At 39.7% G+C, this 14,692-nt stretch overlaps 1 protein-coding gene and 1 long non-coding RNA gene across 6 annotated transcripts in view; one reads left to right on the forward strand and one right to left on the reverse strand.

Annotated features, from left to right (window-relative positions):
* Positions 1–14,692, reverse strand: part of SESTD1 (SEC14 and spectrin domain containing 1) — a 129,414-nt gene that overhangs the window by 51,813 nt on the left and 62,909 nt on the right. For all 4 annotated transcript variants that reach the window (XM_075933735.2, XM_075933734.2, XM_075933733.2 and 1 more), the window contains one exon: positions 11,869–11,982. In XM_075933735.2, the coding sequence (XP_075789850.1) occupies positions 11,869–11,982 (114 nt within the window). The remainder of the gene's footprint in view (positions 1–11,868; positions 11,983–14,692) is intronic.
* The window catches only part of LOC142830199 (uncharacterized), a 58,839-nt gene that overhangs the window by 25,759 nt on the left and 18,388 nt on the right, over positions 1–14,692 (forward strand). Inside the window, exon 4 of one of the 2 annotated variants that reach the window (XR_016350058.1) lies at positions 934–2,939. The exons of the other annotated variant lie outside the window; for it this stretch is intronic. This is a non-coding gene — a long non-coding RNA (uncharacterized LOC142830199). Of the gene's footprint in view, positions 1–933; positions 2,940–14,692 lie in introns of those variants that run through there. 2 annotated transcript variants of the gene reach the window in all.

A 14,692-nucleotide genomic window follows, 5' to 3' on the forward strand; every position in this document is an offset into this window, starting at 1 on the left:
GGTCCTCTGTTGACTGAAAAGTCCAGTCCTTCAGCCACAAATTCACTGGCAGAAGTTGCAGGTAGTGTTGGAAGTCAGGTTGGGCTGTGATTTGGGAGAGGCAGATGCCTGTCCTCAAAAATGGATGTTCCCTCACTGACAAGTCTTTGTGGTGTCGATCTTTTGATGTTTATCTTGAGGAGATCTTTAAAACATTTCTTGTGGCCTCCCCCTTTCTTTTCTCCTTTTGTGAGTTGGGCATACAGCAGTTGTTTTGGTGGTATGCACATATTAGGCATGTGCACACGGTGCCCGCTCCACCTTAGCTGGTGCTAGAAAATCAGGCCCTCCGCACCAAAGATGTTGGCCTTTGTGAAGACACTAGCATTGGTGTTATGATCCTCCCCCTTTATGTTGAGGATCTTCTGAAGAAAGTGATGGTTCTGAAGTTTCAGGTGTTTCAGGTGTCACTCAAATCTCTCAGCCATAGAGGAGAGATGTCATTACAACCACTTTTAGTTTAGTCCAGTGCGTTTTGATGTTGTGATTGAACAGCCAGTGAGACAGTATGACTGCCAATGGCAAGGCTGACATAGCTGATTCTGTGCTGTATTTCAGCATCCATGTCTGCCCTCTGTGAAAAGTGGCTGACAAGACAGGCAAAGTATTCTACATTTTCCAGTTCTTTGTCAATGTAGATTTTCCTTGCTGAGTCTGATACTGACCAGGAGCTAGGTGGTTGAGAACGTTTGTTTTGCTGATGTTTAAAGTTAGCCCTAGGCTTTTGTAAGCTTCGGAGAGCTGTCTGTAGATCCTCTTTGGCATATGCAACAATAGCACAATCATCTGCATTTTGGATAGGCCAACAGTGGCAACTATTAAGGCATGCCTTTCTCTCCTTTATGGGGAAGCTTCTTGCTAGAATGTTACTGACCTGCATGTTTCCTCTTGCAGAGGAGTACTTCTGGATTCCCAGTGTGCCTTCAGACCATCACGAGACACCACCAAAATGATTTTTACAGTTAGGAACATCCAGGAAAAATGTCAAAAACACCACCAAGAACTGTATATGGCCTTTAGTGAGCTGACCAAAGCCTTTAACTCTTGTCAACCAGGAGACTCTGGACAATCACGTCACAGTTTGGCTGCAAATTTTGGCAAGCAAATTTATCACCATTTGACTCTTCCACAATCAAGTGACTGCTTCCATTCTGTGCAGTGCTCAACTTCTGAACTCTTTGTCGTCCAACCTGGTGTACAAGGCTGGCACTCACTCCTCTCCATTTTCTTAGCAGCTATGAAACTTTTAATCCAAGACAGTTTGCCACAGGGCATTGGCATCCAATATTTGACTGACAATCTTGTCAATGTTTCTCATCTCCATGTCAGAACTAAAATAAAACTGGCAACACAAATTGTATTTCAGGAGGAGAACCAAGAGACATGAACTAGATAGGACAACTAAGCCAGAAAAACAAAGGAAGGACTAGTCTGATCAGAGAGAGAGAGACAGAGAGAGAGAGAGAGAGAGTGAGTGAGTTTAATACCAGGGGTGGGCAATAATTTTTTGTCCAGGGCCACTTCAAACATTTCTGAAGTGGCCCCGGGCCACACTGGAAGGGGTAGAGCTTCGAGTGGAAGGGGTGGGGCCAGGATACTTCTGGGTTCCCCACTCCCAGACTATGATTGGTCTGGGGGTGGGGGAGCATCTTTGCCTGCCCTCCCCCCACCCAGGTGCCCATGACCCTGGCTGGGAAGAGACTTCCCACGCTCCCCTGCCTCCAGGCCAATCAGGGCCTAGGGGTGGGAGAGCCCGCAAAGTCTTCTCCCGCCCTGCTAGGAGCACACGGCACTTCTAAGTGCCACGTGCTCTTCATAGGGCAGGGCTAGGATGGAGGAAACTTCACATGCTCCCCCGCCTCCAGGCCCTAATTGAATCCGGCCCACAGAGGCCCTTTTGCTCACCCGTTTTACAAACACTTTACTAGCAACATAAGAACCAAAACAAACTGCCATGTGTCTGCTTGAATAGCAAGTTTTTATATAACCTGAGCTTAAGGTACAAAGTTTTAGAGTGTGGTTTATTTTCAGTGGTTCTGTATTTTCTGTTTAATAAACTTTATTTTATTTGAATTACATTGGAGTTATCAACAGTTCTCTGGGATTATTGCTGCGACTGCTCCTAAGGAAATATAAACATTTCTTCTGAAGAGAAGCCAAATGTGGAATGGAAGGTCATGAACTGAGGCTAAGTGTAACTCAGGATCTTCATCAAAGAAGTAGAACTGTAATGCAGTACTCCAATGTTATTGATGCTCTGGATGAAGTCACATGTAAGCATGGGAAAAGTCTTGGGACTCTGGATCAGTGTTGAGGGAAATATCCATTCCCATTTCCCAACAGTTTGCCTCTCTAAAATAATCACGCAGAATTTGACTCAATTTGTGAGGACAAATAGCCTAAGAACCTAATGGCAAAGTGTGCAATGCTGAACGATGAGTGGAGAGGGGAATTCTGATTGAGATTAAAACTGTGTCCTGAAGCATGAGATCTAATTACCTTAACTTGCATACCTACAAATATTATTGCTGTCCAAGCTTCCTAGAGCTTTTGAGAATCTAGTCATAGCAACTGTCTCGCCTCCTGTGGCAGTGAATGTTCTACAAAAATTTAAAACAAGTTTCTTAAATTCCTACACTTCTATATCCTGACATTTAAGTTGAATTTCCTCTTCCATTATGCAGGTTGTCTCTTTTCATCTTCCTTTGATGCTTCCCAAAGCATTTAAAGGCATATGAGTTTCTCTCAAACCTCTCTAGGTTATAGCAAGCTGAAAGTAAGGAACAACATATGCCTTCATTGGCCCTCTTGAACTAGCTGTCTGCTTTCCCCTCCAAAATCATTAATACTAAATTACAGTAGTCTCAATACCAACCTTAAAGTACATCATTATTAATCTTCTCTCCCATTTTAAAAGAAGCCATTAGGTATGACGGTTTTCTATTGAGTAACTAGCTTTCAGTTCATGTGAATAAGATGCAAGTGCAAATAAGCCTTTGTTACAATGAAAAGGGAACAAAAACCCATGGTCTGCTTGCAATTTCTTTGTAATTTTTTTTAATGCTCACTATTGTTGACTTAGTGAAAAAACACTCTTTTTTGAAACCAGATTAAATGCTTTTGGATAGTGGGTTGTCCAATATAAAAATGAGAGAGAAAAGATTAAATTTCTTAGAGGACAGATGGTGTTCCTAAAAGCAGAAAAAAGTGTTAATGGCTGAAGTCCCCCACTTTCTTCCCATCTTGGCCTCTCTCCCCCCATCTGGGTATCAATAAGGTAATCAAAACTCAGAAAAATGGTTCAGAACTGGCCCTGGTTAATACCCATTTTTTCTTAGCAGCAGACTATCCCTCATAGAATATTTGACAATTATACTATTGCTCACATTAACAAAATGCCTCTGTTGTAGTAACTAAATGCTGTTCTTGTAGTAACCATTTATCCTCAAGAGCAATGTGACTTCAACAGAATAGTAGAACAAACAAAAAAATCGGGGCAGTTCAGCAGGGATTTTTTAGGACTTCAAAATAGTCTCTCAAAAGAGAAAAAAGTGTCTGTGATGTGATGGCCAATTTCTGAGGTAACAGGGATGTGTGTGTGCATCCTTGGAGTGCAGGATTTCTTTTAGTAATGTATTATTCTGAATTAGTATATTATGTCTTTAATGTTCATTGAGTAAAACCGGGTCAGAAGACAATGGCAAACTTTTCCTACAGCAATATGTTATGAAAAAACAAAACTATTTTTAAAAAAATTTCATTGAGAAATTAAAAAAAAAAAAACCACGATATTTAAGCACATTCAAAATTCCCAGAGATATTGTCTTAAAAAAACAGGAATGGCCTTAGTAAAGATGTTGTCTTTAGGGGAGAAAAACTGCATTAATATTGTTGGAGTAATTTAAGATATTTGGTTCAACTAATACAAATTTGAGTGTGCTCATGTAGGATTTACTAATAGACTGAATTCCTCCAATTTTGGAAACTATCCATGTTGAGGCATTATTTTGGGAAATTAGATTTTCATCTCTTCTGCAAGTAGAAAAAGGTACATTTTAAAAGGAATTATTTTATAAACATACCAAAGACAACTGGCCTTCATTTCCAGAAAAAGAGACTGATATTCTGTTTTATCGTTAATGAATATTTATGTAGCATTGTAAACACAATAAATTTTACAGAATGTATAAAAAGGAATTTATAAATATAAGATAAAACAGTATCTGTAGCCAAACTGGAGACTAGTTATTAGTCTATTTTTAAAGATCCAAACAAATATGGAAATACTTATCTAGTCTATTCAGATATTTTCTTTACTAGGAATAAACAAATATCCAGTGTTTTAAACCTGATATAGGTTATAGGATAAAAAAAAAGGTGTCTGTAGTTTTATATATGTGCTTCTGAAACAGCACATCAAGTACTAGAGATTCATCTAGAAGTACAAGAAAGGTTATTTCAAAAGCCTTACTGATTCTCAAAGGTAATAAGGGGCTTCCCTCCAGTGTTATGGGGCACCAGAACATGGTTGCACACATTACTGTGACCATCTTTAAAAATAAAAAAGGTAATACCAGAGCATTAAAATGTATAGTTTTGTATATAGTCAGCTACTTCCATTCTTTAAATCAACGAAATCTTGGTTATCAAATAATACAGTATCTGTCAAATAAAATGTAGTTACATTTATTGGGATAACTTAAACTTAGAGCAAAGTTGTGTGCTACCTAATTGTTTTGTTAGTATATTTATTACTTTGAAATATGTAGTTTTGCTTAAAATTTAATTGTTCTGCAACATGAACTTATCATTCTTTAAAATTAAAATATATTTTAGTAAAACAGAGTGGCACTACTATAAAAGTCTAATGTCAAACAAAACAATCTGTACAATTATATTATTGCATTAGACATCAATAATCAGTGAGATTAAAAATGGTATTAATTTTTCAAATATACCATACGAGCTGAACCATTTTATTCCCTTGATATAAGCCGATTTATCCTGGATACATCCATTGCTCCAGGTTGATGTCTGTAGTTAAATATTTTTAAAGTAATCACAATGCTGTCTTCATTAACAGAAGAAACCTAACTTATCCTAATATCAGCTGAAAGAGGTGGCTTTTAATGAGCAACCAAGCAAGAAAACAGGATAAGAAATGATGGAAAACATGAAAAGGAGAGATAAGAAAATATGACTGAGCCACACTAAAAACATAAGTATTTAAAATATTCAGACACTATTTATTTTAAGTCTTGTTACAAAGCACTTGATTTATACAACTCTTTATATTGTTCCTTTAATTATAAAGGGAATCAATCAATATCCCTTTTCCTATAGGTTCTGACTACTTTTGGCTTTAGAGGAGGATAGGAGTGAGAAACTGAGAATCTCCCAGGGAGGCATCTATCATAGGGCTGGGAAAGCTTTGTTGTGAACCAAGTGGGAGCTGTACTGGGGAGGACACAGAGCAGTGATGCCAGGAGTTCAAAGAGCATGAAGGCAGGTATGCCTTCCAGCACCAGAAGTGAGTCAGGCCACCTTCCTCTAATGGTCTGGCAGTAGTCTTTACAAAAGATGCCAAGAAGGATTCTGCACTCAACTCAGTGTCAATCCTCATGACAACTCCCATTCTCCTTGTATTTACGAGTAGTGATTGTCTGCTGTTGTGCCAGGGAAGAAACAGAGCACACTGTCCCTCCAAACGGCAGGACAGGGATGGAGGAGCGCATTAAAGACAGACTGGCTGGCTTAACTACGCAGAAGGATGCGGGGGGAGAGAATGGGCAAGAATTCATTGATGCCTCTGTCAAACAGCAGAACTGACCTGACTGCTTGAGCAACAAGATTCTTCCTACGACCTCACAAATACAGCTTTACGGCACTATCCTCAACAAAGTCCCCCTGTGCTTCCTTGTCTAATCTGGGAATGTTGTTGTTTCTCCCAATCTCTGAGGAAGAGGATTTTTCATTAGAGTTGTCCTGCAGGGCACAGCTGGCTACTACAGAAGATGGAACAGCCTCTGAGAATTCCACATGGGTTAAGTTATTGTTTTTACAAAACCCTGAAAAATAGACTAAGTTCTCTGGATATCACTTAACTCCCTGTTTTATGAAAAAATTCCCAAGGGTTTACGTAAAAGTTGTTACAATACTAGAAGTATTCTTCACTCTCTCACCTACCAACTCCCTCTTTCAATCTACTGCTGTTCAGTCACTTCGTATAAATTCAGGCCTCCCATTTAAAAGTAATGCACATCTCAAATGGGGATGCACAATGTTTGATAGATTCCATGTGATAAAATGACCAAAAACCCATCTCTCTGCAGGAGCACAGAAATATAGGGCTGAAGGGTTGTGGAGATATCATCCAGTACAGCCCCCCTGCTCTGGGGTCAGGACTAAGCATATCTAGACCATCCCTTACAGCTTTTTGTCTAAACTGTTCTTAATTTCCAAAGCCAGGGACTGTACTACCTCCTCCTTTGGTAAGCTAACCTTATAGTTAGAAATCTTTTCTTAATATCTAACCTAAATTTCTCTGGGTGCAGATTAAACCGGTTACATTTCTGCAGACTTTAGTGAACAGGGAGAACTATTAATCTTGTGAGCCCTTAACCGTTACAATGGTCCTTGCCACACTGAGGACTGTTATCAGGCTCTGTGTAGTCTTCTTTTCTCAAGACTAAATATGCCTAGTTTTTTAAAAAAAAACTTCTCACTTTATAATAAGCACATGTTCAGAATTCATGTATAGCACAGATTTCCCCCCCCCACACACACACACAAAATACACTGCTGGAAAGGTGCTGCAGTTACTCCTTTTTGCCCACTAGCGCCAGAACAGAGAGCAGCCACTCTGCAACTCTGCCAACTGCAGACAAGGAAGAAAGAGAGGCTGCTTTCCTCACAGTGGCCTGACACTGTGGCCAGCTCAGGACCATATTTCCTTATTGTGTTGATTAGAATGTCATGTAAGGCTATGTCAAAAGGTTTATTAAAAATAAAGATAGATGATGTCTTCTGCTTCTCCCCTCCCGCACACCAGTAACCCTATCAAAAGAGGATGTTAGGCTGGCATGGCATGATTTATTCTTCTCAAATCCATACTGATGATTAATATCACCATATTATCTTCTAGGTGCTAGCAAACTGATTGCGTCATAATTTGTTCCAGTATCTTTTCCATGTATCAAAGTTAGGCTGGTTTATAATATCATGGAGCTTCCTTTTCTTCATTTTAAAGACAGGTATTATGTCGGCTCTTCCCAAGTTCCTGGGATCTTACAAAAGACCCCCTGAGCTCTTCAACACAACACTTTTCAGTGAGAATAAAATAGACTAATAAATGGGACTTACAAGTATCTCTTTGCAGAAAATGTGTTGCACATATATGTGTCACACAAATGTGTATCTTTGTATTTACCTTTTATCTATTTCCAGAGTGATTAATAGGCAAATAATTATATCTTAGGAATGCTGCTACCCAAAGGGCTGTCCATAGTAGGTTTGGGAACCGGGACAAATCAGCCTCCCAACTAGTCTCCTCAACATCTGCCTGGCACGCCTGCCAGCCACTCGCCCCCTTGCCACCCATCCACTCACTCACTTGCTGCTCATCTCCTCATTTGCCTCCCCATTAGCCTCCTTGCCAGCCACCTGGAACATCCACCCACCCAGCTGCCGCTTGCCTCCTCTCCCACCCTCACCCGCCACTGCTCACCTCCACTAGTCTCCCCACCATCCATCTCATGTACCCTCCCCATCCTCTGCTTTCCTCACCATTCACCTGCCCCCTGCCTCATCACTTCCCTCTCATCTGCCTGCCAGCCACTCACCTCCCTGTTCACCTCCTCTCCCACCCACCTCCTCACCTAAATATTGGGATAACTGGCATCCCAATCGTACACTGGTCAGGACAAGGGACAAAAGGCTAAATATTGGGACAGTCCTAATAATGCAAGACTCTTGGTAGGTGGACCAATTCACCCTCGCCATGGGACAGCTCTGCCTATGGGAGACTCCCTTCATGTCAGACACCTCAGGTTACAGTGGTGACTACTCTTAAAACATTTTAAGTCTCAAATATGCAGAATCCTAGAAGGATATTTGGACCACCATATGCTTCCAGTGCCATTTTCTTGAGTCAGTGATTTATTATAGAAATCACCACAGTTAAAATGAATTTATACTGTGAAAAGTGACTGGAAATATGGCAGCATGAGGTTTCTAGTTGTCTTCAAGATAAAACAGGCACAGTTCGGAAAAACAACTCTTTCCTTGTTAACTGGCAGTGCTGCAAATTCAATCCAAAGGCAAACTGTGTTTTTTGCCGCAAATAATATATTCACCACAACTTAAGTAAATTTTATGCATAAATCAGATTAGAACATGCTCTTCTGTGCCAAGAGGAGTAGAAAAAATTAAGACACGGTCATCTCTAAAACAGATAAGGCTTGTTGTAGTAAAATATAGTAAAGACTATGTGTGCTTCTTCCCCCTTCCATTACTTAAGCTTGAAACAGCACATATCATTTAGCTAATTGCGCATGTTTTAGAAGCTGTAGTAAAAAGGGGAACTAGCTGTTTAGACCCATTTTTCAAGGACTGGAGTACACGTATTACTTGAGTTAGGGAAATTTGCTAATTGCTATTGCTTAAGTAAGCTATACTGGTGGTTGTTACTGAATGGAATAGAGTTGAAATATGCTAACCAATAACGCGGCAACACGAAGCTAAGGTAACAAATCAAGACGTGCCAAGTTAGATAAGAAAGTTAAAGAAAGTATAAAAAGGATGCTTAGCCAACACTCAGGGTCGGCTCTGCTTTGAACATTGAGTTCCTTAGCCGTACCTTGGTTGCAACCAATAAACTTGAGTTGGACCCAGCCTGAAAGTGTGACTCTCTTCTTGGGGTAAATCAGACTAGCCTCCAAGGGGACGAAACCAGCAATTTATGCAACATTGGGATACACAAAAAGAGAAGATCTGCTAAACCACCTTTTAGTGAGTCAGATTTTCTAACTGTAACCAAGTAGCAAAAAATTAATGAGTGGAGATGGAGGAATAAAGTTACTGCAGAGTTAGTGCGCAATAAGCAACTTGCCAGTGTGGACACCTTGGGAATTACAGCTCTGCAAGCTGATTTACTGCACTGCAACTTAGCAGTGTAGACTTGACCTTAAACACAGTAATATGTGTAAAAACAACTACACAGTTGGGTAGCTACCAACAGCACCTCTCACCAATTGCTACTAGACTCCCATGTTTCAATCTCCCCATTACCTACTCATTTCTGTGTTTTACTGCACAGTGAAACAGCAGAGACTGTGTAGAGGACAGAGTAAAAGAGTTCAAGTCAGACAACAAAACTGGAGCGATAAGGCCAAAGGAAATCTGCCAAGAAAGTGGAGGAAAAGAGATTTCATAAGTTCTTCCACACATTGCTGGAGGTGAGGGGGAGGAAGGCAGGGTCTGCACACTGTGCTCTCTTTTCCTTGATTTTTTTTTATTTGAGTGGGGGAGGAGGGGAAGAGGTGCAAAATTATAAAGTATTTTACAAAACAGGCCTTTTTCAAAATGGATTTTTAAATATACAGCAGTATAACATGTCTCTATTCCCTGACATCTGACTTGTGTATCATGGAGTACATAACTCACCAAGCCATAGTACAAGAGTCAGTAGGAAATATTTGCTGAAAAAGCTTTTTTCTTAACTAGAAATGAATAGAACTTTGGTATTTCAATACTTGGGACTTTTTCTGTGCTTTCATCCTCAAAATAACTCACTATGGACTACTCACTTGTCAGATATATTACTGTATTTTAAAACACAAAGGTTTAATTTCAGCAGCACAAATGATCAACACCAGCACCACAAAATAGGACATCCTTCATTAAAATGGTTGTCCTTATTCTATTAAACTGAACATAACAATCACTTAGGGTATATCTAGACTACATGCCTCTGTCGCCAGAGGCATGTAAATTAGACCTACCGACAGTCAATGAAGCGGGGATTTAAATAGGGAGGTAGCTCTCCATACATTAGGGCTGTGTCTAGACTGGCAAGTTTTTCCGCAAAGTAGAAAAACTTTTTGCTTTTGCGGAAAAACTTGCCAGCAGTGCCACATGGAGCTCGGGGTAAGAGGCAGGGTCCCCAGCTGACCCTGGGCTTCAAGCGGCGCTGCCGCTTTGAAGCACCCTCTGCTCTCCCTACTGCCCTTGCTGCCTCTTTCTGATCGAGGCAGCAAGGGAGGGGAAGCAACTAGTCGACTAGTGTGTCAACTATCCAATAAGCATTGCTTATTGGATAATCAACTACTCGTTCATATCACTACAATTAAGAATTCAGAAAAGGGAATCAAGTTGTTTCAAAATTAGAACTGGACCCTAAACCAATGAGCCACGCATTTGGGGTGCATCTACACTGCACCCAGAGCGCAAAATAAGCCACGCAATTTGTGCTACGCAAATTGCATAGCTTATTTTGAGGTAATTTCAAAATAGCTTATTTCAAAATTTGGCACTGTCTATACAGCACTCATTATGAAATAAACTGCTATTCTGAAACGTCCCTTACTCCTTGTGGAATGAGGTTTACAGGGACCTCGGAATAGCAAGCCCTTGATATTTTGAAAGAAAGGGCATGCTCACAAGATGTGGAATAGCTATTTCAGGATACCTCTGGTATCCCTAAATGGCACTGCAGTGTAGACGTAGCCTTATGGCATTTCCTTCCCTGGAATTTCTTTTTTAGACGTAGAAGTTCAGGAGATACATCCTGCCATTATTTGGGCTCTGTAGGTAACATTTGGTAATAAGCTTGTAGGAAGACTAAACTCCGTATGAATTAATACCCCACACTTTCTTCTTATTGATGAAATTTTGAGACACATGCTACACTTTAAGTTGACAGCTTTTTATCCCCAGTCACAGAAGACAACGTGGGGCTGCTACCTTCTCATCCCCTTTCCTCCCTTAAAATGCATTTCTATATTTTCTATAGAAATATTTGGAAACTGAGAACATATTATAATTCCGGCATCAGGAAGAAACATCTATCATAAGGGAGACTGTTTTCCTTCTGATCCTTTCTAAAGAAAAGGAGGTTCCCCCCTCAAGTCTCTTTGATTTACCTGTGCAGAACAATAGATGACCAGACAGTATAGCCACTGATGTGCACTGGAATGACTGTCATAAGGCAGTATTCTTTTCCCCTTGACTCCACTACACTTATGTAAAACATAAAAGGATGCAATTATTCTTGTTTGCTATCCCTTATATATACACAGTCCATTTCATGCAAGTCAAAATATAATCAATCTTAGAAAAAACATAGGATGCCTATACTCCTAGTGACCAATACCAAGAACTAAGATGTATAAGGGGGAAATGAATATACTGAGGCTTAGAACTGTACCTTCAAAATGTTTGTTTTTTCGTGAGTGACAGTAGAAGAGGAGCATTCAAACAGTCCTCGGTGGTGGAGCCACCCAGACTATATACTATACCGTTATGTAAAAATTCTTGTCGATAAAAACATGGAAAGTGGTATGAAACAGCTTTACCATCATAGTCAAACCAGTACAAAAGTAGCAAAGCTCCAACTCCAAAACTTCATTTAACATTCTACCCAAATTTTGTTTGTAGCTCAAGAAGATTTTAAAAGCAATACGTCACCGTAGTTTTTCAGAGGTATTTACAAAGCAGTCGGGAACACTGCTAAACATTCTTTAAGAAATATCCATTCCAATCAGATATGTATCATTCTAGCATGGTTAGAGTGTTAACATTCCTTATAGGGGGAAAAATAACTATACATACCTCAAAGCCAAGTCTATCTTTTTCTTTCCAAAAACAAAAATGTGTAACCTTCTTGTCCCAAAATTCATCAGGTTTTACTACACAAACAAGAGATACCTCAGCTGGAACAACATTCTGCAAAACAAATTAAAGCTGATAAAAGATTCCAGATTAAATTCTGATTTATGGCAAAATCAACTTGCTTTCAGACAGCACCCTTCATCCAGGAACTTAATACTCTCTACAAATATGAATTAAACAAGGCTTAAAACATCGAGATAATAGGTGGCTGTATATTAATTATACAGAGAGAAATTATACAGAGATTAAGTGATTTGCACTGAAGTACACAGTGAGTCACAACAGAACTGGGGATAGAATCAGGTCTCCTGATTTCCAAAACTATGCTCTACCCACTAGCCAACCTCCATCAGCAATAGAAAAAAAGACAAAAATCAAACCAAAGAACTCTACACAAGCCTATTTACCTGAATGAATATTACTTATATGGTAAAAAAACTATAGTTAAAGCTGATATGATACTTTCCGTTTACAGCCTGTTTGCATTTTATCTAGAGAATACACTATGGAAAAGAAGTTAAATGGAAAGCTTTATACTTGGGATGTTAGACAGCGTGCAATTGAATAGTCATGTAACGTCATCAAATTTTAACAGTTACACAACTATTCAATAGTTCCCAGGGCCTCATTCCCAAGGAGACCCTGCCACTCTGCGCTGCTGCCTCTCTATCAGAGGCAGCAGCCCCTGTCCGCAGGCACAGAGGCTATTCTGTGGCAGCCTTCCCTGCTCCCTCCACTCCCCATTTCTCGCTTCTGCCTCTGATAGAGAGGGAGCAGTGGGGGGGAGGGGGAAGATGCAGCTTTGAAGGAGCCAACGTGTGAGCAGTTGGCTTGAAAGCCGGTTCCCCATGTGTACTGGCTTCCAACTGCCCCTCTTCACCCTCTGCATTGCTGCTTCTCTATCAGAGGCAGCAGTTGGGGTGGGGAGGCGGCTCCACACAGTTCAGGCACTGGCTCCTTCCCTCCCCTCTCCACCGCTGCCTCGGTATTAGAGGCAGCAAGGGGGGGGGGGAGAGGCAGTGTGTGTAGTTGACAAGAATAACCGATAAACCCAGGCTTATCAATTAATCATGTAGTTAACTACATGTTGATGTCACTATTTTATACAAGCTAATTGATACTATATTTGAAATCAGAACTCCTGCTAGGTTACTACAATAAAGAAACAAGACAAGCTAGAAGAGAAATATATACTTTACTATTACATCAGGATTTAAGATCAATGGATCAGCTATTACACTGTAATTATACTAGAAGAAGAAGTTCTGTAGAACTTTAAATACTAATACACTTATTTGGGCATTAGATGTATCTGACAAAGAGGGTTCCAGCCCATGAAATCTTATGCCTAAATAAACCGGCCAATGGGTGCTGCAATATTGTCCTGAAGTGTGCCATGTAGCACCACCCGCATCCTCAGGTAGCCCTAAGAGCCATCTGGAGTGCACCGCGTGGCACCCCAACAGCAATTTAAAGGGTTTGGGGCTCCGGGCAACGCCACTGCTTCAGACCTTGGGGCAACTGCATCTTTTGCCCCCTCCTCACAAGACTGCACACAGAGCTAGTAACACTAGACATCTCTGTTCCATAACTGACAATGAAAACATTTTTAAACTACAAATAAATTTTAATTTCTGATTTAAAAACACTGCATAGAAACGTAAAAGCAAATGCACATTAGAACAACAACATTTAGATGCATTATTGTGCAATAGGAAAGTTGGTAAAGAGTCATATCGTGCTGAAAATTTTCATGATCATGTTATTTATTGCTCATAAAGGTGTCGCTCAATATTTTGAAAGCCTGATAATGTGTTACCCTATTAATTGAACCAACAGCATTCTAGGGTCTAAATTTGCAATCCAGCTTCTGAATTTGTACATGACAAGGCTTTCTGGGAATCTTAAAAATTCAAATGTTATCTTTGAATACATTTCTAGTTTCTCCTTCTGAAAGCACAAATAAAGAACACAATTTTAAAATGCCCAAATATGGACACTTATAAACTTACATGTGCAACGAAGGACATGCAAATATAGAGGAGGCGTTTGAAAATGTGGCCCTAAAAGTCTATTCTTTCAATTTCAATTTAACATATTATTTCAAATTATTTTTCTATGCCAGATCCATTACAAATCAAAACTGCAAGCTCATAGTTATTGTGCTTATTTAACTCTGCTCTTTCTGTCCTCGGTCTACTCATTTAAAAAATGGTTTTGTGCTTCATTGCTTCTTGAGTACTTACTCACAAGAATGATTCTACATTCCAGATCGTCTCTCTCATTAGAGATCAAAATTAGAGGCAAATGCATTTAGTCTTTTTCTACATGCTGCCACTACATTTCTATAGTTGACACTAATTCTTTTTTTTAAGAGTCATCAGAGAAAAACAAAAAGGAAAGATATTTCTTATCTATGTAACTATGTTGTTACAAAACAAGAAGATTTTCACTTCTGTTTCTGGAGACTAACTTTTATGGCACTATATATAGCACAGATTTTAGACTGCCAATCACAGGAGCACTTAGGCACATAGCAAATATTTTAAAAATAAGCTGTAAACCACATTTTAATTTCTGCAATTAAAAGCCACTTTCTGCAATTAAAAGCCACTTTTATTTCTTCCCGGGGTAAAATATAAACTGGAAAATCAGATGAAAATTAAACCAAATATAAACTAAGACTCTGCTGCTCTGAAGACCCTCCCAAGGAAACAAACTCTATAAACTTCACCACAGTGACTTACCTATATTCTATTCTAGG

The sequence above is a fragment of the Pelodiscus sinensis genome, chromosome 7 (genome assembly GCF_052426305.1).
Source record: "Pelodiscus sinensis isolate ZL-2025 chromosome 7, ASM5242630v1, whole genome shotgun sequence".
NCBI lineage: Eukaryota > Metazoa > Chordata > Testudines > Trionychidae > Pelodiscus > Pelodiscus sinensis.